The 24,836-nt window shown below is 39.5% G+C and overlaps 4 protein-coding genes and 1 pseudogene across 7 annotated transcripts; 1 reads left to right on the top strand and 4 right to left on the bottom strand.

Moving 5' to 3' along the window:
- Positions 1 to 812: 812 nt before the first annotated feature.
- Positions 813 to 5,916, bottom strand: tmem39b (transmembrane protein 39B). The gene is made up of 9 exons (XM_061062913.1): positions 5,733 to 5,916; positions 4,891 to 5,098; positions 4,544 to 4,763; positions 4,249 to 4,332; positions 3,786 to 3,940; positions 2,446 to 2,779; positions 2,159 to 2,346; positions 1,956 to 2,076; positions 813 to 1,192 (listed from the first exon to the last, which is right to left on the bottom strand). Exons 2-9 carry the CDS (start codon positions 5,019 to 5,021, stop codon positions 959 to 961), a joined length of 1,467 nt encoding a protein of 488 aa, XP_060918896.1. The 5' UTR covers positions 5,022 to 5,098; positions 5,733 to 5,916; the 3' UTR covers positions 813 to 958.
- Positions 5,917 to 6,580: 664 nt separating this feature from the next.
- Positions 6,581 to 11,814, bottom strand: khdrbs1a (KH domain containing, RNA binding, signal transduction associated 1a). 3 transcript variants are annotated; one of them, XM_061062373.1, is made up of 11 exons: positions 11,450 to 11,814; positions 10,771 to 10,898; positions 10,275 to 10,391; positions 10,013 to 10,159; positions 9,773 to 9,900; positions 9,335 to 9,602; positions 9,134 to 9,210; positions 8,984 to 9,045; positions 7,409 to 8,860; positions 6,912 to 6,970; positions 6,581 to 6,824 (listed from the first exon to the last, which is right to left on the bottom strand). In XM_061062373.1, exons 1-9 carry the CDS (start codon positions 11,613 to 11,615, stop codon positions 8,751 to 8,753), a joined length of 1,203 nt encoding a protein of 400 aa, XP_060918356.1. In that variant the 5' UTR covers positions 11,616 to 11,814; the 3' UTR covers positions 6,581 to 6,824; positions 6,912 to 6,970; positions 7,409 to 8,750. The 3 variants fall into 3 exon arrangements, with proteins under 3 accessions (XP_060918356.1, XP_060918355.1, XP_060918354.1); XM_061062372.1 differs by having other exon boundaries at positions 8,683 to 8,860; XM_061062371.1 differs by having other exon boundaries at positions 6,912 to 8,860.
- Positions 11,815 to 12,913: 1,099 nt separating this feature from the next.
- zbtb8os (zinc finger and BTB domain containing 8 opposite strand) lies at positions 12,914 to 16,217 on the bottom strand. 2 transcript variants are annotated; one of them, XM_061063074.1, is made up of 7 exons: positions 16,032 to 16,217; positions 15,773 to 15,797; positions 15,053 to 15,174; positions 14,865 to 14,911; positions 14,689 to 14,741; positions 14,168 to 14,204; positions 12,914 to 13,545 (listed from the first exon to the last, which is right to left on the bottom strand). In XM_061063074.1, exons 1-7 carry the CDS (start codon positions 16,111 to 16,113, stop codon positions 13,459 to 13,461), a joined length of 453 nt encoding a protein of 150 aa, XP_060919057.1. In that variant the 5' UTR covers positions 16,114 to 16,217; the 3' UTR covers positions 12,914 to 13,458. The 2 variants fall into 2 exon arrangements, with proteins under 2 accessions (XP_060919057.1, XP_060919056.1); XM_061063073.1 differs by having other exon boundaries at positions 14,865 to 14,947; positions 16,032 to 16,216.
- A 1,267-nt stretch (positions 16,218 to 17,484) lies between these two features.
- LOC132993518 (histone-binding protein RBBP4-like) lies at positions 17,485 to 20,012 on the top strand (annotated as a pseudogene).
- Positions 20,013 to 20,027: 15 nt separating this feature from the next.
- On the bottom strand, positions 20,028 to 23,624 carry LOC132993517 (syncoilin-like). Its single transcript, XM_061063397.1, has 5 exons — positions 23,464 to 23,624; positions 22,728 to 23,221; positions 20,567 to 20,977; positions 20,365 to 20,489; positions 20,028 to 20,283 (listed from the first exon to the last, which is right to left on the bottom strand). Exons 2-5 carry the CDS (start codon positions 23,202 to 23,204, stop codon positions 20,238 to 20,240), a joined length of 1,059 nt encoding a protein of 352 aa, XP_060919380.1. The 5' UTR covers positions 23,205 to 23,221; positions 23,464 to 23,624; the 3' UTR covers positions 20,028 to 20,237.
- Between the last annotated feature and the right edge of the window lie 1,212 nt (positions 23,625 to 24,836).

Below are 24,836 nucleotides of genomic sequence, written 5' to 3'. Positions count from 1 at the left end.
GCGGTCTGTAAGACAGGTTCAAGGACCAGGAAGCTGTGTACTACTGCTCAACAAAGATAAACTCCTGATAATTATTTCCCCTTATGTCATTTAAATTATGTATTTGCCAAAGTGGTTTACCATGCTGGACCGGAGAGTACTACAAACATGCCACACAGGGGCACCGAATGTTTTATTTAAAACCCTCTTCATTTTTGTATCTTTAAATATGACAACCACTATCAATTTGAGCAGTATTCACCATGGGGAAAAGGTACTGTATATCTGTAATAAAAAAAATGTCTGAGACAGATGAAAGTAGACTTTTAAGAAGAGCAAAAGCATGAGGATCACTCTTGTCCGTAGTTCTGCAGGAAGCTTTCTAAGGAGACATGACTGATGTCAGCAAGGTTACTTCAGTTTGTGTTTGGAAACTAAGACGTTTCTAGAATATGTTTATGTATGTGGAGGATAGAAAACGGACATGATCTTCTCAAGTTTCACAAACAGCTGAATGTCTAATTGTTACATTTAATTTTTAATACAGAATTGAAACATCCGCCCTTTTTTATTTGCAAAGAAAACACTTACTTTGAAAACTATTTCAATAAATATGTTTACATTTCACTATTTGAAAATACTTTCTCTCAGATAAATTCTATAAATGTAATAACATCTGACTTTAAAAAATGTTGTATTAAGTGATAACCACATAGGTATAAAACTCACTGTAATAAACTTACTGTAATTTTAACTATTTTTAAATGCAGAGGCCTTGTGTGGCAACAGTAAGGGTCATTATTTAGAACAACAACAAAAAACAACATCAAACCTTTACAGTAATACAAAAATATCTTTTTTTTTATTATGGCAGATCAGAACATAAACATGACACAAAATGCAGTTTGTAGAAAAAATACCAAGCTCTTACGCATGTTTGTGTTGTTCCAAAGTGAAAGCGACCAATGGTAAGTTAAGTCTAACTGACTTTCTGGTCCGTTGAGCTGTTGGAGTATGAGTATGCCTTTCCAAGGACTATTCTGTCTCTGAGCAGCTTGAAGAAGGCGTAATAGTTGCTGAAGAGAATCAGGGCCAGCGATATCGTCTGATGCCACTTTTCAGAGCATATCAACGAGTAGAGCTGGTAGAATATCATTGCCCCTTCCAGGATGATGAGTATGTTCAATATTCGTAAAGGCTTGTTGAAGAAAAACTAGATGAGGGAGAGACGAGATTAAGTCAGTCAACAGATAAAGGAGGCTTAAGTAGCTCATTTTTTAATAAATACAGACTCTTTCTATCCATAATCGAAAATCTCTACAAAACAGTTCATGATACAACAGAGAGACAAACTAAAAAAATATTTTATCATGGAGAAAATCACAGCAAAATTACAGCTGACAAGAAATAGGTTTTGATTGCTTGAATGAATCTGAAATGCCTAGACTCAAGTTACATCTTTTATTACTTTTTTATTTTGTTTTAAAGGTGCACTATGGAGTTTTGGTAGAGAAATGTGAAAGTTAGAAAAGGGTACAGATTCTCTGGTATATGTTTATAACTCAGTACACAAAGTGTCCTCAGAGGAAAATGTAGTCCTTGTATCACTGTTTGAAGATAAAATGCTACATGAGAAGTTATGGTGTGAATAAAGTTTGTGTTTTCAGTTCAGAAAATATAGCATAGAATTGTTTCACTTCTCCAACTTTCAAATTTCACTACCAAACCTCAATAGTGCACCTTAAGTCTTAAAAGCATTTTTACTTTAAATGCCTTTTTTTTTTAAAGCAAACTATAAATATGTTTTCAGATATTATTCAATCAGTTGAGGTAATAAGAATCGATAAGATACAAATATTTTTTTATATTAATATGATATAAGGCTAACAAGTTAAACTCTAATGTGAAAGCATCTCCTCATCGTTGTGTTTGTTTTGGGTATTACATTTTTAAAAAGTTCCAGTTCATTTACTCACATAAAAGCGATAATGAGACACATCTGACGGAACTGCAACATTGTAGTGACCCATGGCCTTGTAGACGTTCTTGTTATGTTTGACTAGTACTCCTTGTGGCCACATGTACTCTTCAGTCCATCTGTGCAAAGAAGAAGAGTGGGGTGAGATTCAAAATTTGATTGAAATTAAAAGTGCACAAACTAACTGTGTCTACTACGTACATGTGCTGAAGAACGTTGGAGCAGAGCGAGGGGTCTACTTTTTGCCAGCAGCCCAGGTGAGCTGCAGCTTTGTGAAGCAGGTCACAGTATCGAGGTGGCAACAGGTGCCTCATGAGGATGACGGACGTACTGACTGACACCAGGATGAAAAGCTCACAAGACCAGCGCTTGTCCACATATTGTGTACTCTGAGGGGAAAAAAATGGAACAATGTGAGGACAGTGAGAGGCATTGAAAAGTATGAATGTAAAAAAATGGTTCAATCAGGATATCCGACAGATTCCTACCTTGACGAACCACACAGGAACAAAGGCCACATAGTAAGCACTGAGCATGGAGCTGACTAGCACCTCCTTCATCCTCCAATTAAAGTCCATCTTGAGGTATTCAACCTCCTTGCGAATGAGATCCGGGGAGAGGCAGCAGGCGTGAGTTGGCATGGCCTGGACGCCGTACAGCTGGCTGGTGTGCTGCTTCCACGTCTCCTTCAGCACGGTTAAGTAGTCCCGGCCCCGGCCCATGCTGCCCACTTCCTTGGAGCCGATGCTGGCTATGGGGGAGAGAGGACCTACCCGCCTGAAGTCACAGCTAAGCCGGAAGAATGGAATATACATACCAAAACTGCGGAAAACAAGAGATACAAATAACTTCATTTATACCCAGGTCCCTAGGCCAACACTGCCTCAAGAGTTAAGCATATATGTATAGGATATGGGGTTCACTGTTTAAGATCATTTTTTACTTGCAGTAGGTTATAAAAGTTTTATAAACCAATGTCTCAAATCAGTGTTTACAGTAAAGCTCCCCATTTCAATGCAAAATAAAGACATGACTACAAACATAACAAGCAACAACATTTCAATGGCTAAAGTTATCATTCTTCAGACTATTTACACACACAGCTTGTTTTCCAAAGATTACAAATAAAATATTCAATAAAAACTAACCAAAAAAAACAGAGGCTGTCAAACATGAGCAATGTATGTTGTAAAACTGACATAACAGAAGCATCTAATCGTCTTCCTAAGAGGACTCTGGACTTGCAGGCAAGGGTCATGGAAATGTTGAGGACTTGCAATCATACAGACGTTTTCACATATGCACTCACTCACAATAATATCTTGCTGCAATCTCCCATCAGCCCTCTCAGAGTTCATGTGTCTGTTTGCGTTCACACATGCAGCTCAACCCGAAAACTTCAGGAGTTTTTTTTTTTTTTCTTCAGTTTTGTGCAAGCATGAAATCATTAACAGATTATGACATTACGGTAACCAAGAAAATCAGTGGAAGAAGACTGAGGGCCCACTCACACTAGGCAATCCGTACCGTGCCTAAACACACTTAACCCCTAAAGTCCTGTTATTTTGACTAGTGTGAGAGCTCTCATCTGTGCTCAAGCACGGTACACTTCCTTGGACCTGGCCAGATTGGAAGAGCTGTGCATTGGCACCGTACAGTTCATGCACAAGCATGGGTAGACAACGTGGACTGCATTCATTAAGGAGAAAGGGCAATCGTGCTTAAGCACGGTACGGGACAACTGGGCCTACTGTGAGTGCATCCTGATACTACACTACTACATGAACTAACTAAGTGAAATGGTGTGTTCCTTCTTGTAGATACTCACGGGTAGCAAAGGAAGAGCAGACTGAGCACAGAATATGTCCTGAAGAGGTATATGAGGGAGCGACACAGGCTCCAGCCCGTCAGCGTTAGTACAGCAAACCGAGCCATCACTAAAAATATAGAATGAGGGAAGGATAGTTTCCCACTCTGTGATGCCTGGACGGAAGAAGAGAAGAGAGACAGGAATGAAGTGCATCAATGAAATGACTGACTGCATTTATCCTACAGAACACAGTAAAAAAAATGTAAAAAAATTATGTGCAGTAATTTTTGTTCAGAGCAGGAATGTATAAGAGGCTTGTAAACAAAGTGCAAGACCCATTTTACCAGTCCAATATCAATATCAGTTTAAATCGTGTTTTTGTTTTAGGCCCTTGCAAGAAATACAGAAAAATATGCCGTGTGCTCTATTGTGTTTTAGAATTTAATTCTTACATTTTTTAGCCAAAAAATAGAATTCTTACCTCTTTAACAATTGCTGCTATTAACCTCCTTGCCAGTATGATGACCGTGAACACCAGCATGTTATAATCAATGAGGTGAAAGTTCTAAAAATGAAAAACATTTGACTTGATTTAGGATTATTGCTATATGACAACATAAATGCTCAGACATGCACAGACCTAGAGGACAAGTTAAGGCTAATAGTTCATGTAAACATCAAAACAACAGAGTTACAGTGGTGTATGGTTACCCAAACACACATCTTAACTTTAATAAACAAGATCATCAGTCTATAAATGTTGGCTCAAAACTCACCAGTGATGTGTGTGATGGAGGGTGTGATGGGGGGTACCACCATACAGTCTTATAGATGTTGACATAATGGACAAAGAGGGCAATGAGGTGGCAGAAGAAAAGGTGGAGCTCAAACAGCACATTACGATCCACGGACAACTCAGGAATCTTACAGTGCTTCAGAGGAACCACTGTCTGTGCAGCCAGCGGGGGGCTTGACATGCATGTTCCTGAACCATTCCTGCAGATGTGAAACAATAATTTATCACGTTGTATTACAATTATGTAATCATTTAGGATAAATGTAGCATGACAAACACATGTCAGACTGCATTCCTCAGCCCAGGTTAGAGGGAATCCAGACATACCTAGTACGAGATCGCACCCCTGTGACCGGGGAGCTGGTGGAGTGGTTGCCATTGCTGACTGAGCCGGGTTCGCCGCTAAGTGGAGGTCTGCAATATGTGGTTCGGTTTGCCCCTCTCCTTCCACCAGCCATCGCAGACACACTCACGGCTCAGTTCTCCGAGTTATCTGCAAGTTTTAATGATTCCTCCCTCCCCTGTGTTGTGTTTCCTGTTTACAACAATTGAGCAGGTTGACAAGTTTGAATGGGAGTGCTGATCTTGAACTCCAGCAAATATGCAGAATTATCTGTACATGTTAAGTGATGTTAACGAACTAATAGATGTTCATTATTTTAAACACACTGTGAAATGTACAACAGGAAGAATTCATAATATACAGTAAAAAAAAAAAGACAAAGTAACAAACTAAATAAATATGCATTTGCAACATTCTGTTCATATTTAAAGCACATGCAAGACTAATTGCAATGCAAACATTCCCCTGCATTAATATGCATGACAGACAGCCAGAGTTAAAACATGTTTATTATTAGCTGCATAGCATCCTTTCACTTAGTGCAGGCTTTGCGGAAGCTGACATAACAATATAGCTTAGTTAGCTACATAATCATCTCTCTTCGCTGATCAATTATTAGATAAAAGCCGGTTCATTTTCAAACACGAGGCATGGGGGGGGAGACAACGTGGACCGGTACAATGAGCCCCGGACCCAGGTCTGTCCGCCAAAGACCATGCTTGATTAAATACAAAGATTGAGGCCTAGGCTAGCAATGTCTCGGACTACCTAGCTAGCTTCCAAACAAACCTACGGAACAGGCTAGACAAGAAAAATGTTTGCTTACCAATGCCAGTGTCTGTTGTATGTCTTAGAAGCTACTTTGTTGCATAGATAATATCTAAACGACATACATTTGCATAACATTTATTGAACAATTGGCGTGTTTATCGTTGAAATCAGCGGAGACAGTCATTGTTGATGTGAGCCGGAGCCGCTGATAGAAGGGGGCGCGGGTATGTTAAGAGAGCTGTGGGAGGAGAGTCACTTAAAGAGATACTCCTCCAATCTTATCACAAGGGAAACATAATCTACTTTCTCTGCTATGCAATGAACTGTGGGAGCATTTTCATTTAATGTCATATAATATTTGGCTTGTTTGCAACTATATCAGCTGCGTGAAGTTAAGACAAATGTTTATCAGCCCTTCTGATGACTGCTCACTCAGTGTCCTGCACTTTATTTTGAAAATGTATTTTAAGACTTTTATATCAACACAAACAAGAAAGAGCGCGAGTGGAATCAACTCACCAAAATATTAACATTTATATGTTTATTTTCCATGAACACCCCCCCACTCCCCTTCTTTCTAGAATTAACTTACTGTCAAGTAGGCTACTTACTTTTTAATGCAACATTTTTATCACTGTTCTTCTGTTTTAAATATATAACACGTTGGTAGATTTTATTTTGATTAAGTAGCTTTAAAACAGCCTAGATTTTGTTTGCTTTGTAACAAGATACGTTGATTCCTGAGTAAATATGGCACTGTTCCATTAATTGATGACATAACTACAAGATCAATGTTCTCCAGTTTGGTTCCAGTGAAACTAGGCTCCAACAAAGTGACATGGCAAAGGGGCAGCCATTGAGCAATCACATCTCATCATATAGACTTGTAGAACAAAAACACAATTCACATTAAGACTTTTTTATTTCTCAAAAGACAAGTCAAAGTTTTCAAGTATAAAAATATTGTAAAAAGGACATTTTCAAAAAATGTAAAAACACACATTTTTTCTCTGCATCAACAATGTCAGAAGGGTCTGAGAAAATCTAGAGCCTTCCTCTGCACCTTTAAAAACAAAAATCTGTTTAGGAAGAATCCGTCTTAGAGACACTGCAAGGCCTTTGCTCTTTCCTGGTACTACCAATGGGCCTGTTGAAGAGAGAGAAACACATTATTAATACAACATCTCACAGTGGACCAAAAAATCTTCTGTGTGTAGAAATGTATCACACTGACCTTAAATCTCTGGTTAGCTGGAGTTAATGTTTCAACTGCATTTACACAGTTCTGACAACCTAAGAAAAGAAACAGAAGTGAGATCTTGGACACAAACGGTGCTTTCATGTACAAAGTGGACAACACATGCAGAACTTGCTTTAAACTACAAAAGTATCATGCAACTCAAGCTGAAGGGCTTTTGTCCCCCAATGGGATGTTTTAGCGCTTTGAGTGCAACCTAAGTTTTCAATTATCTACATTTACAGTAATTATCAAGATGGAAATTGAGAAGTATTGAGAGAAATGAATGGATCATTATTAGATTTATTTGAGCAAGAGTTGCATCACAACCATTTCTGATTGTTTTTTTTACCGCTTATTTTGCTCGGAATATCTACAGATAGCATAATTTTGTACTTGAATGTTTTAATATGTTTTGGATGACTTGCATTACTTGATGTTTTGCACAGAAACAAAATAAAATTCTAACAAATGAGTGTTGGGGTTAGTTTTACCTTCTTGTGGCGATCTTTAGGCTTTTAGAATCCTCTCCTCTGCGATTTTTTTCTTTTATATAACCAGCCAGCATGACTTTGCATCAAAGTCAAGTAAGATCCCTGCAAGCTTGATTTGAAATACTGTTGAAATTCAGTTACTTCAAGTGGCTGAAGATACATTGCTCTCTTGAGAGCTTGAACTAACTAGAGGTTAAAGACAATACATGTTCAAGCACTATATCACTTTCAGGTAGAAGATATATTTGGCAGCACATTATCTCAAGGAATGATGAGCTTTATTCGTTTTTGAAGGTGACATTACAGGTGTCATTAAGGTACGTTTTGAAAACAGACGTAGTGGATAAGGTCATTGTAAAAACACTGCTGTTTTCGTTTTTTGCCAGGCTGACGGGTATACATACAGCTTTCTCAGGATTGTTGAGAAACCTCGGAGGACCACTTTCACAAAGTGAGGGCATTCCTTTGGTACAACAAAGGCAAAATACCATGTTTAGATTGGTTAAAAAGAAACTAGAAACTTTATTGAAACACGCACTGCAGAAAGACATTTTGGGATATATTAAGAATCCTATTTAGCCAAAGGTACACAAGCATTATGCATTTTAGAGACGACACGGCTTAAAGCATACACAGTTGTCCTAAGATTATGTACAAAATATTGAGTTGGCTGCAGCTTTTCTCACACACAATAAGGATTGTAATCCCTCGAGCTTGACATGAATTCGTTTTTGCAGGTATAACTTGGGACAGATAACATACCAATTGTAATGGGTGGCAAAAATAGAATCATTTTTTTTGTAAAAGGTCAATCATATTTTGGGAGATTCTGTGACTTCTCAAAACTAGATTGCTCAGGGCTGTGTTTGAGTTTGTGACTTGATCGTTAACTAGTTATAGAAAAATTACATTGAGGCATTATGCATAATTTGTGTCCTGTCAATGGAGGACTTTAAAAAAATCAAGTCTACGTGAGAGGAGTTTATCGCCACAATCACATTTTTACAGTAACAATTAACTTAAAATGCTAACCATCAAATATCACTAAAACATTGCTCTTGTTCCTTTGTTAGGTTTATGTCACTAGGACCTTAACTGCCATCTACGCAACTGAAACAAACATTAAATGGAAACAGGTAAACAACGAAAAACCTTTCACGTTCCACTTCTGGCACTCTATGATACACCCCCCCCCCCTTCAAAAAAACGATTTTAACGAGTTTTAAAAAATAAAATAAACCATAAAAAAGGTGAACAAACAAGAGGGAAATTACTTTTGAAAAATGTTCAGCGAGTTACAATCTTAAGACAGTTGCCATAGCAACTCTCTACCAGTAGCCGTTCAGTATCTTCCATATGGATGCTCCCTATAGGATCCTTTTGTCTGCCTGGACATTTGGGCCTTTCCTCCAGCCCCAGAGTTGGACCATGAGTTGTCCCACTCGTCTTGAGCTGCAACAACAGAGAAGAGAAACAAGGGAACAAACCGTTAACATTCTGAGCGAGGCAGATAAGAGCTTCTACAAGGCTTTTCAGTGCGTATGTGTAAGTGTGTGCTACGAGTCTAGCTCTTACCATACTGCTCATATGAAGGTTCCTGGGCCTCTCCATGTCCATAGTCATAATATTCAGTGTCACTGAGGGTGGAAAATCAATGTTAATACAGTACTGCTGTAATTTTTAAAATTAAGTACAGATAATCAGATCGTCAAATGATTGACTCACGCTGGTGCAGATTGCTGGTTGTAATAATTGTCATATCCTTCATAGGCAGGCTCAGCATAGGACTCTTCATAAGGAGCCTATGAACGGAGCAAAAACATATTAAGGCAAACTCATGAAAGTTACTGTTACAATGAAAGGGGAAAAAAAATCACAGAACTCAGCACCATTAAAAAAACATGCGTAGAGAACAAACAAACTTACATAGTCTTCATAGCCCTCAGCCTTGGGCTGGGATCCTGATGGAGGACCCTGGTGCTGCTGATGGGACATAGCTGCAGAGGGGAGCATCCTTGGAGCACCTGCTGTAGGGGCTCTAGAGCGGGGATTTGACCCCCCTCTATTAGGAGCAGAAGGTGGTCCACCCCTGCCAGAAGGTGCACCTCTGGGAGCGCTGCCTCTTCCTGGTCCTCCACGTGGCGCTCCACCCCGCATTGCTCCACGAGGGCCACCACGTGGCATTCCTCTACCCCTATGAAAAAATAAGCAATGTGATCCCCTGTATTTAAATTGACAACATATTTTTCTATGTGGTCCCGGTCAAAAGGTTCCTGGGCTTTTAATATACCAACACTATGCATGATGATGCTAGACTGTGCAGTGGTACAGGTTAATGTTATTGTCAGAAAATCAGGCTCCTACCTCGGTCCTCCAGCACCAGGTGGTCCACCTCTGCCCCGTCCAAACTGACCACCACGTCCTCTGCCTGAACCATCCTGGGATCCATTCAGGAAGTGAGGGTCCATGTAGGGGTCATGCTCACCAGGCTCCTACAGACATGACATAACATTTGTTCAGTGTGAGGCATTCCATAATGGTGGTCGAAGAAGAAAACTCTCAATTCTCAGTTTGAAGCCTAAGAAATATTTTTTGGACACCTACCGGAATCAGGAACTTCTTGACCTCCTCCATGGCATGAGCCATGCGCATATAAGCTTCTGGTATGGGGGCCATCACCTCAATAAACACATGCAGCTCCATGGCCAGGTGGGCGTATTTAGCCTCACCACCCTTCCTTAGCTCCTCTTCCTGAAAAAGAATATCAGGTGAGAATTGTTTTTGTTCTGTAGAAGACATCTGCTCCATGGTTATTGTAAGAAATAAAACCCTTTCAATGGTACAAGGAAAACAGTTCAATGCATACCTTTGTCTTGTCTCTCATGGACCCTTTTCCAAGCACTGAAATCTTGGCTCCAGTCTCTTCCTGAAGTCTCTTGATTGTGCTGCCCTGTGGTCCCAAAAGCTTACCAACAAAGTTGACCTGTGGGACATAAAATAATGCTGTGGCTGTCACATTCATCACAAAAACGTGTCTTTTCTACTCTGCCCATGTGGTTACAGCTCCCCTTTCTTCACAAAACTGCATTTTTTTTTAGGCCACTGTAAATTATTCATGCAGAAACTAGTTTAGTAGGGCACCTGGCACATGACTTGACCAAAATGCCTGGGCCGATAAAGCTGGAGGAAGAAGGGCTGTGTTAAGCTGACAGGATTATTGGGGCATGTGCAAACTGCAGGTGCATATCAAGGAAATGCAATTGGGGGGATGGGGGGGGGTGTCTTTTACAGTCTCCACTCCCTTGGCGACAGTAGAGACTTTTCATACCCTGAATGACAGACAGGAGAAAGAAAAGACTTACCCTGGGGTACTGCTTTGTTGGAATGAGTACTCGCTCTTTGAGTTTGTGGCTCTTGGTGGCAAATAGGTCCAGATATGATTCCTTCTCTGGCTCCTTTTTAGTTTCACCTTTCTCGATCCTCTCGATCTCTGTGGGTAGGTCAAAATGGTTAAAAGCCGGTTGCTTTCAGATGCAATGATCCAATTGCTATACATTTCTATAATATCGAAAATAAGGAAACATCTTGCAGCAGCGTGCTCCAACTCAAACAAGGTCCATTTCTTTTAACTTGAAATTATGTTCTTGGTCTTATTGCATTTACAGACGGTATCAGGGCATGGCAACACATCTTTATTTGCCTATTTACGTTTGCAAAATATGCATGTACCTTGTAACATGTGTCTGAATTCTAACTGTAGCTATACAATTAGCTCTATTGCTAAGGAGGTTACAATCAAACACATTGGTTGCTGCAACACAATGAGCCATGTTACAGAATTAGTTAACTGCCTTGGGAAATAGACAACACCGCCTTTAGTTATTCTCCCTAAAAAGGTTTGACACACATTGCTAACAGCCACGTGTTTTTTGCGCCATTGTTCAGGCCTCTGTCGACCGAGAGAGAGAGAAACCCACCAGGCCTCAAGCCTTTAGCATCTCTTAGCTTCGATACGCTAACAAGAAAGCATATCACTTTTACCTGCAGAAATGAGTTTCATAGCGTGGGTGAACGATGAATCCAAGCTGTCCTTTTCAGCCAGGAGCTCCGGGAGGTATTTCGTGTCTTCCATGTTGCTTTTCTGCTGTGCTAGGCTTGACTCTATGACTGACTCAGATTTGATTTGATTACCATTCGCTTGGCTCATAACGTTAATTAACCGGTTTTTACCGCGGCTTTTTTTTTGTATTTACGAAAGAAGCCTTGCCCTGTTCGTAAGCTTAACAGAAACCGCGGGGTCTCGGTGAGTTTAAATAAATGGTCAAGTTGCAAAGCCGGTGTTTCTCCTCTGCTAACCGAATCCCTCTGTTCAATGGACAAAGGAGGAATGGCGCAGCTGCATTTGAGTGTGAAGGGAGGAGGAGACAATGACGTCATCAAGAGATCAAGATAACGACAAAACCCCGAAGAGATTATCAAGACTTTATCACTTGTCATTGTTTATGTTTTCATATTGTCTTCTAATATTTGATGCCCCTGGCCCTTCTACTTTGTGTTGTGTTTTTTACTTGAATTTATTTGTGAAAAATCTTCAAAAGTTCAAAACATACACAGTAAATGATACAAGCAAACTCTAATAGTTTAATTGTGTTGAATAAGATTTCTCACCATGAAAACAGACAATCGAGTATATCAATAATAATCTGTTATCAGTTGAATTTCATTATTTGTTAGCATGCACACACTAGCAGTGGCGGTTCTAGACCACTTTTACTGAGGGGGCCAAACTGGGGCCAGTTGTTTTGTCAGAGGGGAACATTAAACCTAGGTGGAAAATGGACCAAGATGATTGCTTTAAAAAAGTATATATATATTATGCCAAATAATAGCGCACATCATTAAATACCATGATTTATATTTGTTTCAGTAACAGTATTTATATCTAGATTTTGAGTCCAGTTGTTGAGTCAAATACTGTGTATGTGTTATGAGGGGGGCTCTTCCTTTTGGAGGGGGGGCCACAGGGGGGGACCAAGCTCAGTGTTACAGGGGCACTGGCCCCTGTTGGCCCCTGCCTAGAACCGCTCATGCACACTAGAAAGAAACATTTGGTTTGCTCACTACGCGAGGTGCCTTGCCTGAATAAAGGAGGATAAATTGCTGCAATTCAAGTTACTGAACAGCCTGATCAGCCCAAATCCCAAAATAAAATAAAAACAATATAACAACTATAAAACACTAATGCAATAATAATAAAGACGCAAACAGCAGGTATACACTGTAATAACTTGACAAATGAACCTTTAAACTTCAGCAAGATAGTCCAGGCTACATGCTGGATGGAGCATGGTGGTTATTATTTGAGCAAAACTACAATCCAGATGTTACATCAGTGTTTAAACCAGAGTAACCCTGGATGTAATGGCTGATAGAGTTTATCTTCATGATCTCCTTGTTTCATTCTAACTGAGTGCTTTTCCTGCAGAATGATTAAAAGTCACAAAATATTCAAGGTATTATTTATTTTATCCCACAGCAAAAAATAGACATTCTTTGATTCATTTACAGCGATAAAGGCATCAGATCAGTACAATTTCAAATGTGTTATAAAAAAAAACACCAACAAAAATAAAAGAGGCTGATTTATGTGAAATAAAAAAATATGTTTAAATTTCCATATTACTTTAAGAAAATGTTTCAGTTTTTTCCCTATGCAGTGTTGTTCCATATTGTATTATTTCCAGTACTGCAAGTCTCATTTCTGTTGAAAGGTTTTGTGACTCTTGAAATTATGTAATTTGTGAGATATCATCGTCATATCATCGATCCGTACTTCTCAGAGATCTTTCGTATTGTAGTACACCATAATCCTGAGAAACTAGGGGACATGCTTCTGTGAATTAACAATTCAACCTTCAAGAAGAAAATCCGCTTCGTACATAAATCAAAAGTCAGTGCAATAGTAAAAACAAGACCACTTAAATTGGCCCTGTAGATATACCAGTTCTAGTTCATTGAACCAGGTAGTTGGTCTGCTTCTGGAGTTATCTTTAGATATCAATAATGGTGAAGATCTCCGGCTTTTCTGTATCATGGATCTGCATTGCGGAGTAAGTGATGGCTTTCACCTCAGTTCCCTGGATTGACAACACAAGACAACAAACTTTAAATATTAGGGATGTAACGATTCATTCCACTCACGGTATGATACGATTCTCTCACGATTTATTTTACAAAATGAGACTGTAGACAAATTAGGACGGAAAAAGATTCCTTTAGGGGCAGCAAACCCACCTGTCAGTGTGGTTTGACCTTTTCATGACTCAGTGATTGGAGCTTCTCATTGTGGTGTTGATTAAATGCTGCATCATGTTGGTTGTGCTATTTGTGTAGTTTCCTGTCTTCTTGCAATATATTGCACTCAGTTTTTGTCTCGTCTGTTATCTTCTCACCTCTTTCATTTTCAAGCCAAAATGCTTCCACACCAACAATTTAAAAGATGATGGTGCGTCCTCAATTTCAAAATCTTGCTCTACAGCTGATGTCGCTCACCATATTATTGCGATTTGTTTTTCAGAGTACCGATGTGAATCTTGACACCTTTGAATCGATTTATCACAATTTTACGATTAACCTTTACATCCCTATTAAATATACATGTTACTGTCATAGTACTTTGCAGAATTACACTCAGAATGGACAATCTTCAAATGCTATTCTTAAACAATATCTTTACAATATTAAAGTTTATGAGCTTACCTGTGGATGTTTAGCCAGAGAGAATTCTTCACCCCAACTGTAATAAAAAAAATATATAGAGCAAAGTTGTGAGCAGCTTGAAAGAATGAATAGACCAATCAAAATAGATTCCTGCAGAAGATGGCAAAGTGTTGAAAGGTGTTGCAGTTTACTTTCAGGATTGGGGACTGCGAGAAGGTTCTTTTTGTTAACAATAATTGGAGGGGGAGGTAAATTTGTTTTTAAGGGTCTCATTCTCAGTTTCCTTAGAGGATGTGGGGGGTTGGTTCTGAAACAGCAAGAGGCCAGGATAAGTACATGTAGGGTCTGTTACTATGTTATGTGCTCATTCCCTGATCCTGGATGAGCAGAGTGCTATCAGGAGAGTGACATCTAATGAATTTCTGTGTTCTCCCCTTAGAGCGTGACGATGCAGAGCTGACGTGAGGATAATTTCTTTCTGAAGTTGATGAACATTTCTTCTTTTTATTTACATTTTCTAACTGTCCACAAGATGTAAGTGAAGAGGTACCTAGACTTACCCAATGGAGCGAATCTTGAAGTGTATTCTGTCTATGTGCACAACTTTGACTTCCTAGAGGATGTAACACATAAATACGTCAAGAGAAGAACGTAAAAGTAAATTAATAAAAAGGACTTTTCCACATTCCAAAAAACGTACGATATACAAACACCAACTACTGTCCGACATACTCACCCTGGGAACAAAGAAGAGATCTGCACAGAACTTGTACAACCAGTCGTCTAGGAAGTGGAAAAGAAGAGATTCCATGTCGTCACCTTTTGGAAAAAGTATGCATGGAGTTCAGTATCTGATTGAGGATAGAAAGGTTAATGATTTAGGCTTAGGTTCAAAAGACAATATCAAACTATCTATACTCCTACCCTCTGACTCCACTTCAACTGTATCAATTGGTTCCACCGTCTCTGTATCGGTCATGTAGCCGAACATGCCCATGGCACACTGCTCAAAGGCTTCCTCCAGAGAGTTTCCCCAGGAGTGAATTCTTGGAAGAGTGAACAGAATATATGAGTTTAATGCCAACTGTAAAACAGATGAACATAACTTCAGGACCCGGCCAAAGAAAAGAAAAATAAAAGCTTCGCCTCTCCCTCCATCCTCCCCTCCAAACCCAAAACCCCGGCTGCAGGCAACTTCCGCTAAAACATAATCATTACACAAACTCTCACCACAACATTGTTTAACATCAACATGTTCAACACATACCACTGCTCAACTCTTCAACTCTCTTCCACCTCTGAAGTCCCCTAAAGCACCTTCTCTCCCTCCCCTTCTCTCCCTCTCTATCGCTTCTTTCACTTTTTGTATCCTTTTTTAGGTATTTCATATAGTTTTGTAGTTTTTCTGTTCGTAGTCTGATGTGTGTCTATTGATGTGTGTCTATTGATGTCTTAGTATTTTTCTGTCTTTATTTGTTTTATTTTATTATTTACTGTATTTTGGAGTCGTTGTCCTGACCTTGTCTGTTTGGTTTTTTTGTCCCTCATTTGTATATCACCAGTTTGTCACTTTATTGCACCTGATAAAAAAATTAAAATAAAAGAAATAAAAACATAACTTCAAACAATTTAAAACACACTCACTGAACATCTGCTGTGTGATCCAGGTCTGTAACAGTGAACATTAAAAGAGACACAATGAGCTGATAGCTGATAGCAGCAACATAGAAAAGCTGGGTTTACTTACATATCATATTCAGTAAAGTATGACATATTTAACTTTATTCAGATACAGTTTAAATAAGAGCGCACACATGGTTTTAATCAAGGTAAGATAAGTTAGAGACAGTGTAAAAAAAAAGGGCTTAGTAAACACATAGCTACTTTATTGATCGTAACTTACATTCATATTTCTTGTTGATTGGAGGGTATTTTGACTTTGTGGCTTTTTGTTCCGCTGTCAGGTCTAACTCACGGTCGTCCATTGTGAGTTTTCTTAACGTTTTATTAAATGATGAAATCGTATACCTACTGTGTCAATTCGTTACAGCTGCTTACAACATGAGGAAGTTATTCCGGATGTTGCGTTAACATCCGGTCCGGTTTGGTGAGCTCTGATTGGTCAGTCCTGTTGTATTCGACATCGCACGCCTTAATGTTTACAGTCTGGATTGCTCCCTTTTGCCAGTATTAGCAGTTTAACTAAGGCACAATATGGCTGATAAAGACGAATGATTGAAAGTAGTACAAAAAAATGACTCAGAGATTAAAAAAAACAAAAAAAAAAACAGTGTTCATTGCTCTGGCCTGTGCGTTATTTAGATTACTGTCATTTAAAGCAATACAATTTAGAAAAACAATATGTCAGTTATGCTTCTTGTCAATGTATTTATAAAGTTTGAGATAGCTGCAGAAAATCTTTATGTATTTGGTTTGAAATAATTTTTTTTGGTAGTTTATTGTAAATAATATGCAGTGTGACCTGAAGTGTTCAACAACCTTTGTTCAGCAAGTTTTTCATTTGTTAAAACCCATTTGACATTTCAGAGTTAGGAGGCTTTCGGTCTGTAAGTACCCAGAAGATAGAGATTGAGATCAAGATCAACCACGAGGGAGAAGTAAACCGAGCTCGCTACATGCCTCAGAATCCTTACATCATTGCCACCAAGACCCCCACTAGAATAGAATAGAATAGATGTTTATTGCCATTTGCACAGGTACAGGACAGTACAGGTACATTGGAATTCTTGTGCGTTTCTCCCTGAGTCAGCTTCTACTAAAACAAGGTAAAATTATATATAAAATAGAATAGCATTGTAAGAAAAAAAGAGTAGAAAAGTACCAAAAAAAGTAAAAGTAAAAATAAATAAGTTGTATTAACAGCTAAGTAAATTAAAATAAACTGTACAGAAGTTATACACTGTATTAAAGTAAAGATATAATATAAAGAAAAATAACAAGGGGAACACTGTACAATGAAATGAACATATAAATAAGTTTTCTTATTGCACTTATTATCTCTTATTGCGCCTGAGGTTATTGCACACATATTTTTCACATTATATAATTGCACTGTTTTTTTTGTTTCTGTTTTTTTTTTTTTTTTTAGTCTGTGAGGTGTGGGGTGAAGTACTTCCTTCCCATCTTAATGTCCTGTGCTACAAGTCTCCCGGCAGCAGGGAAAAAGCTGTTGTGGTAGCTAGTAACTAGTGACGTGCTGCTCTTTGGTTATACAAAGCATCCCTCAAAACGTGATAAGAGTACAACCAAAATGCATAGTCTGGAAATATTTCCAATGTTTGCAACAAAAGGGTGGTTCTGAACAATGTGGATAACTTTGATTTCCTTTTAATGAAGACCCTTCTGGAGAGTGTACCCCAGATCTCAGATTAAGAGGCCACCAGAAAGAGGGCTACGGCCTCTCCTGGAACCCGTACGTCAGTGGCTGCCTCCTCAGTGCCTCTGATGACCACGTAAGAAAGCTATCACAGAAAATCTGCATTTTTCCATCTAATGTCATTGTTGCTTTTAATGTTCATACACCCTACATTTTTCCACAGTATCTGCCTGCTGGACATCAGCACCGGGCCAAAGGAGGGAAAATATTCTGGATGCAAAGACCATCTTCACAGGCCACACTGCTGTGGTGGAGGATGTTTCCTCGGGTCACTCTTCTGATCTGTGGCTGATGACCAGAAGCTCATGATGTAAGTGGCTTGAAAACAAATTTGTGATGACGTCCAAGACAAGACACAGAGTTGTTGTCCAGTTTGACCTTTCTATTCTTTAACAACAGAGCTTTTGTCTGCTTGGGCACAGCTGGGACATGCGGTCCAACAACACCTCCAAACCGAGCCATGCAGTGGACGCACACACACAGCTGAAGTCAACTGCCTGTCCTTCAATCCCTACAGCGAGTTTATTCTTGCCAGTGGCTCGGCAGATAAGGTAGATTCACTCACGTCACTTTACAGGATCCGTTCACATTTTGCACAAGTCAAATCTGATGACTTTTATTTTTAGACCCGTGGCTCTTTGGGACCTGAGGAACCTGAAACTCAAGCTGCACTCATTTGAGTCTCACAAGGACGAGATTTTCCAAGTAAGAAGTGTCTCTGCAGCGTGACATTTTAGGAGATTGTGTGGCATAACGTTTGTTTGGCTTATCTGGAAAAAAATGTTGAGTTTTAAATGTTGGTCACTAACGGACAGAAGACTGTAGTCGAACAAAAACATTCTTATGGAGCACTGTAGCTCACTAATCATGTTAAATTACAATGCTGCATATGAACTGATCTGCCTGGCAGCCCTGCATACATTGTAAATGGTAAAGCTTTTCTAGACTTCTAGTTCTAGACTACTGAAAGCTGCTCTTACACTGCCTGTCTCATTCACACACTGATGGCAGAGGCTGCAACATGAAGTGCCCATCGGTACTATCAAATCCCATTCATACAAATTCACACACCACTGGCTATGCTATTCAGCTTCAGCGTCTTATCCAAGGATCCCCAGGAGCTGGAGATCAAACTTTCCACACTCCGGTTTAGAGAATATTCCCTCCAGCACTGATCCACAGTGGCCCAAAAATAAGCTCATAGCACCTGATATTCTCAGCACGCTCCCATCCAAGTACTAAGCAGGCTCGGCCCATGTAGCTTCTGGTAGTATGTAATCATTGTAAACAGGAAAACTGTCAGTGGAACAAAACTCTTTTGACCAGTTACAGACTTGTTGATGGTGGTCCATCTCTACCCAACAGGTTCAGTGGTCCCCTCATAACGAAACCATCCTGGCCTCCAGTGGTACTGACAGGAGGCTCAACGTCTGGGACCTCAGCAAAATCAGAGAGGAACAGTCTCCAGAGGATGCTGAGGACGCTGTTCCGGAGCTGCTGGTCAGTTAATCCCCATGTGTGTGTTATTGCTCTATTTAACATGACTGTAATAATGTTTCCTTTTCTCTTTCTCTTTAGTTCATCCACAGAGGACACACAGCTAAGGTCTGAGATTTTTCTTGGAACCCCAACAAGCCGTGGGTCATATGTTCTGTATCAGAAGACAACATCATGCAAGTCTGGCGGATGGTGAGAGTTCGGTTTGTCACATGTCGAGATTCATGAAAGTCTAAAAAAAGATTTCTTTTCAAACACAGCATCGAGAGAAATGTGATATGCTTTTATTAATATCGAACAACAGTCACAGTGCTAACACTTTTTAAAAATACATCTTCTACAGGATGAAAATATCTACAACGACAAGAACCCAGAAGGTGCTGCAGTGTCAGAGGTCCACACATGAATCCAGTCTCCACGTGGCTTCATTTGACCTGCTTGTTAAAGATGGATCCATTTTCCAGCACTGGGTACATAAGCAGTAAAATTGTTAAAAGGTTTGTTTTTGGCCCTGATGATTCTGTAGACAATTTAAGATTTAAATGCAGTTTTTCATCATGTCATGGACAATTTGTTTTAATCTATTTTTGGGCTTTTTGGGCCTTTAATGGAGAGATAGGACAGTGGATAGAGTTGGAAATCAGGGAGAGAGAATGGGGAATGACACCTGTGGCTACAGGTGGGACTTGAACCTGGGCCGCCCGCTTGGAGGACTATGGCCTCCATACATGGGGCGATGTCATGGACTATTCAAAGTAAGTCTGTATCAGTCTGATTTTGAGATCTTTTTACAGTGAGTGATCAACTTTGTGATGAAACCATCACTGCTGCATCCATTGATATTCAGGTTTTCTCTTTGATGGTTTCACGTCTTGCGTTTTAATAAGTTGTGCTGAAAACATTTTTTAGATCAATTTTTAATCAAATTGTACATAATGTAGGTTTTTCTTGATGCTTGTAGTAGTAGTTTTCTCATGATTCTTTTTTTTTTTACAATCCTTTTTTTCTTTGCTACATCTTATCTCCTGTGCACATGAGTGTATTCATAATAAAATATTTACACATGTGTTTTTATTGTTGGCACAAGTAAATGAATTGGTGAAAGCAAACTAATAAATTAATTGTACTGCATATCACAAGTTAATTACTGTTCCGGTTTTTGACAACAAATGTGACTGAAATGTTTTAAGTCTTGTGACCATCATCCACTGGAAGTTATGGACCCTGCTGTGCAGTAGTTCCTCTGGGTTCATCACAGCCTCTATAAAAAAAAAACAGTTGTTTGTTGTCATCCTGATGCTCACAGGTGATCTTTTTCTTGAAAAGCTGTGTGTATACTCACCTCAGAAACATCAGCTCTGTTGAAAGGCCGTCCCGTAGTTCCTCCAAATCGCTCTTAGATTTTCTCTGAATCTCAAACCCCACTTTAAGTTCTCTCAGAGTCTGTTTTAAATTCTCCATCGTCTCCTGTGAAAAGTGAACAAACATCTAGAGTTAATTTTTTTTCCAAACTTCCCCATTACATCCTACATTTCAGTTACTACCTTATGCTGTGTGACACTCTCCTCCCTCTCCCTCTCCATCAGACTGATCCTCTGCTCCAGACAGGCTCTCTGCATCTCCAGTCTCTGTAAGTCCTCATTCAGGGGACCTAGTCTAGCCCTCAGGTCCACCGCCTGCTCCCTGCTCTTTCTCAAGGCGTCCTCCCCGATCTGCCTCCTTTTCAGCAGGGCCATCAGCCGCGGCTCGTACCAGTCCTCCAGGGCCTTCACGCTGCCGCTGAGCCGACGCTGCAGCCGGGCTGAAGCCTGCCGGCATTGGCTGACGTCGCTCATGGCCCGGGGCCTGCATGGTCTGGTGGACTGGTCCTTCAAAGAGATCAGCTGGTTCTGGTAGGCCTGCTGGAGCTTGGACAACTCCTGGTTAAGACTGTGGATATTGGCCTTGAGCTCTTCCTATTGATGGAAAGAAAATTAGAGAAACTCATACAAACACTCAATAGATTAACAGTGAAATAGCAGGAGAACAATAATCAAACAACTTGAAATTTCTACTGACTTAAAAGGTAGATGATAAGGTTCAAGTGATGATGATTAGAATTTATTATAAAGCCTCTGATGCCTTTTCCATCATTTTTTTTTATGTTTCCAAGTGTTAGATTTATGAGCCTTAAACTTGTTTAAGTGAATCAATTTTGTGTTAGTTTTGTTTACAATGCTTTTGAGTGTCTTACTAAGTCTGAAGTACTCTAATGTAGGGATTTATTATAAATAAACAATACAGGGTGAGTTCCAGTTGAAAATAGGTACAAAAGACAACTTTTTTTTTTAAAGATTTATTTCTGGCCCTGATGATTCTGTAGACAATTTAAGATTTAAATGCAGTTTTTCATCATGCTATGGACAATTTTATTTTGGGCTTTTTGTGCCTTTAATGGATAGACAGGACAGTGGATAGAGTCGGAAATCAGGGAGAGAGAATGGGGAATGACATGCGGGAAGGAAGCCACAGGAGGGAAGTGAACCCGGGCCGCCTGCTTGAGACAACAGCCTCCATACATGGGGCGTGTGCACCAACCACTGCGCCACCAGCGCCCCACAAAAGACAACTTTTATTGAATTTAAAAATATATAAATGCAAAAGGAAATATGTGAATATAGAAATAAAACAATTGATTCATTATTTTACAGGTGAGATACCATATCAGAGCAACACACATTTGGTTGAAATTGGTTTGCATTGCTGAAATTTAACCCAATGACTGATAGAATGTAATTCATTTACATATATATACTTAAAGTTCACATTATTATGCAAAATACACTTTCGGATGCCTTTCTAACACTATGATGTTTCCCTTGTCTGTCTACAAACCCCCTTATTATGAGAAAAGTCCATCATCTCCATCTTTTGCCTGCTCAACTTTTCAGAAAATGTATATATAAACAGGCAGTTTGGAGATTTTCCCATTACGTCACAAAGGGCAGTGACCCCTCCCCCAGGTGGGTGACACTCCAACAGCTAGGTGTTTGTTCTACCCTCCTACCCTCTGAGTCTGCTTTCTCGCCGTAAAGGGGCGTGGTCAGACACTGCTCATTTGCATTTAAAGCTACAGACACAGAAACAACCTGTTCTGAGGAGGGCTGATATAGAGGGGTTTATAGACATGCTCAAATACAGGATTAGAGTGGATTTTTAGCAAGAAACTTCACAGGCGGGGAAGGCAGGTTTTGGGGAATTCTGACACTTATTTAAACTTGTTGAACATGAGTATAATATGTGACCTTTAAAACAATTACAGAGAAAAATGTTAATGCTAAATTACATTTTGTACGTTAATGAAACAAAACATTTAGCCTCAAAATAATTTAAATGATGCCTCCAAAATAATTTATTTTCTGTTATCGCTTATAAATGGCTTATTTCTGACTCTCTTTCAATCTGAAGATAAGAAATAAACGGTGAGCTTCATAACTTTATATTAAAGATGTTTATTTGTATACTGTGGAATGACTCAAATTCAGCATTAACATTTACTTATGTAATAATAGTTTTAAGTATTTGCATGAAAAAGAAGATTAAAAATCAATGACACTTATAAAAGTCTTACGTCTCTAAAACTACAGAACAAAATAATAATGATCTGCTGTAGCCTCCCACAGTAAATCAGCCCTCTATAGGTGTCATGCCTGCAGCGGTTCCTACCTGTGTGACAGCAGACTGAGCCACCTCGTACTTGTGTGTAGTCAGTGTCACCTGGCTCTGGATGCAGTCTCTGGCTGTGGCAAACATTTTCCTCTTCACCTGTTGCACTTCCTCATAAACAGCGATGTAATCCATCTGAGCCAGAGTGAGCAGCCTCTGTGTCACCTCCATCTTCCCCCGCAGGTGCTCCACCACCCGCAGCATTGGCTCCTGCAGGCGGAGGAGCTCCTGGATCAGCTCGTCCCTCTGCGCCTCTAGATGAGACACCTGCAGGATGCAGTGGTCAAAAAGCTGACCCAAGTCATCCATCACTGCCCGATCTGTATGAATAATGGGATGTGGTGTGCTCTCATCTATGTTTATTTCTGTTTCGGAGTCAGAGGTGCTGTGCGTATCGTCAACACGTATATGCTCCATATGTGAGTCCTCAGTGGATACAACATCTTTCCTATTCTTTGCAGATGTTTGATTGTCCATCACCGGAGAAAGAAGCGCTGAAAAGAGAAATGTCGTTAATCAAAGACCCATCACGACACTTGATGGGATTTGGGGTTAAATAATCAAACTGTTTTGCATAACAAAGTATATTCATGCTAATTTAATCATGCTTCTATTTCTGATGGCTATAAACCACTTAAACATCAAAAGATGGCGCACAAGAGCACTTAAAACTCTCAGTTCATATCAGCAGTCTCCCATACTGATCAATAACACTGAATATTAACCTTTGACTTACTGTGTTTGGAGCTGACAATCCAGACAGCTATGAAGACAGTTCTCTTTTAACCATAAGGACAGCTCTGCAGTGGGTCTGTCACTAGGAAAACAGAGGCACACTTTGTGATATTAATAACACTGGAGGCACAGGGGAAACTCTATCTAAGACTCTCACAGCCCCCCCATGGGATCCAAAACTGTGTCAGTACAGCCCACATGCTCTGGATGCATCAGCTAACACATGTCTCGGCCCGGGAAGAGGAGAGCTATATTTATACGACTTTACAGCCTGTTTTTATGTGCATCTGAGTAGGTGGTGACATCATGACTTAAAGCTGTTTGAGCAATAACTTTCTACATGAAAACAGTTTGCTGCAGACAGGGGAAGTGACAACATTAGCAGGCCTGTAAAGGTTGGCCTGTTTACAGTTTCCTTTAGTGTTGAGCTCAGCTGCCCATCAGGTTTGCGTGGCTCACATCCAGTATTTGTTTGCAGTGTTTTGCATGATGTCAATCAAACTCAGTCATCATCACCCACAAATTGACACAGCACACTGAGAATTAGGAAGAGCCAGGACAGATATAAAGTATTTATTATGTTTAACAATATCTTGTACCCCAGATAGAAAACCCACTGAAATAAATCAAAAAAGAATCCAAACAGGAAAGTAATAAATTGGCGGATAATACGTTAACATCCATCATGTGTGGACATGGTAACATTGTGTCATTGTCACCACAATACTCAAATGTGTCTCGTGAACTATTGTATCGTCATTTCTTTTCTTTTTTTTTTACACGAACTGAAGTGTGTGTACGTTTTCGAAGGTGAGAAAAAAATATTAAAAACATGTCTTATTCTTTGGAAATGCATAGTCAAAAATAATAATCTATTAAATAAATCAATCAAAAATAGGCTAAGTGTTGTTGATGACTTTTAATTACATGGAGCCATTACCTGTCCTATTTTGGTTTTCCGCTTTTTGTTATAAGTAGGTATAAAAAAATAAACAAAACCTCAACATAGTAACGTTTAGGCTATAAAAAGTTTAATGTCACATTTTAATTTGTGCCTCAAACAGAACAAGAATAAAACATAAGTTGGACCTAAGACTTTTTTTTAAATTGAGATGAAATCATTTTAAACGTTAATAAGATGCCAAAAGCATATCAAAATATTTTCAAAATAAATGTTGTAAGAAGTTTGATTTGTAAATCTTTACTTTCTTGTACCGCAAACTTAGAAATTAGAAAATTTTCTATTTTCGATTTCCTTGATTGATTTTGGTTGATGGTTGTTCGACGGTCTCGCCGCTAGATGTCGCCACCACACTGACTGCAGTCTCTCGCTTTCACCTGAGAGCGCGCAGCCTCCTCCTCCAGGTGGGAGCT

This window comes from Labrus mixtus, chromosome 18 (genome assembly GCF_963584025.1).
Source record: "Labrus mixtus chromosome 18, fLabMix1.1, whole genome shotgun sequence".
NCBI lineage: Eukaryota > Metazoa > Chordata > Actinopteri > Labriformes > Labridae > Labrus > Labrus mixtus.
The sequence above is the reverse complement of the archived record's forward strand: the minus strand, read 5'-3'. Positions and strand labels throughout refer to the sequence as shown.

Bases quoted from the DNA above. Each gene is read 5' to 3' on its own strand.
- tmem39b (XM_061062913.1), bottom strand. From the start codon at position 5,021: ATGGCTGGTGGAAGGAGAGGGGCAAACCGAACCACATATTGCAGACCT. The intron at 4,333-4,543 runs GTGAGTTTTGAG...TTTCATTTTTAG, and splicing joins CTCCATCACACACATCACTG to AACTTTCACCTCATTGATTA. The intron at 3,941-4,248 runs GTAAGAATTCTA...TCTTCCGTCCAG, and splicing joins TAGCAGCAATTGTTAAAGAG to GCATCACAGAGTGGGAAACT.
- khdrbs1a (XM_061062371.1), bottom strand. From the start codon at position 11,615: ATGAGCCAAGCGAATGGTAATCAAATCAAATCTGAGTCAGTCATAGAG. The intron at 10,899-11,449 runs GTAAAAGTGATA...ACCTACCCACAG, and splicing joins TATGAAACTCATTTCTGCAG to AGATCGAGAGGATCGAGAAA. The intron at 8,861-8,983 runs GTAAGAGCTAGA...CTGTTGTTGCAG, and splicing joins ACCTTCATATGAGCAGTATG to CTCAAGACGAGTGGGACAAC.
- zbtb8os (XM_061063073.1), bottom strand. From the start codon at position 16,113: ATGGACGACCGTGAGTTAGACCTGACAGCGGAACAAAAAGCCACAAAG. The intron at 14,948-15,052 runs GTAGGAGTATAG...TTTTTCCAAAAG, and splicing joins AGTTGAAGTGGAGTCAGAGG to GTGACGACATGGAATCTCTT. The intron at 13,546-14,167 runs GTAAGCTCATAA...TTGTCAATCCAG, and splicing joins CTCTGGCTAAACATCCACAG to GGAACTGAGGTGAAAGCCAT.
- LOC132993517 (XM_061063397.1), bottom strand. From the start codon at position 23,204: ATGGACAATCAAACATCTGCAAAGAATAGGAAAGATGTTGTATCCACT. The intron at 20,978-22,727 runs GTAGGAACCGCT...TTCCATCAATAG, and splicing joins CTCAGTCTGCTGTCACACAG to GAAGAGCTCAAGGCCAATAT. The intron at 20,490-20,566 runs GTAGTAACTGAA...CACTTTTCACAG, and splicing joins AGAGTGTCACACAGCATAAG to GAGACGATGGAGAATTTAAA.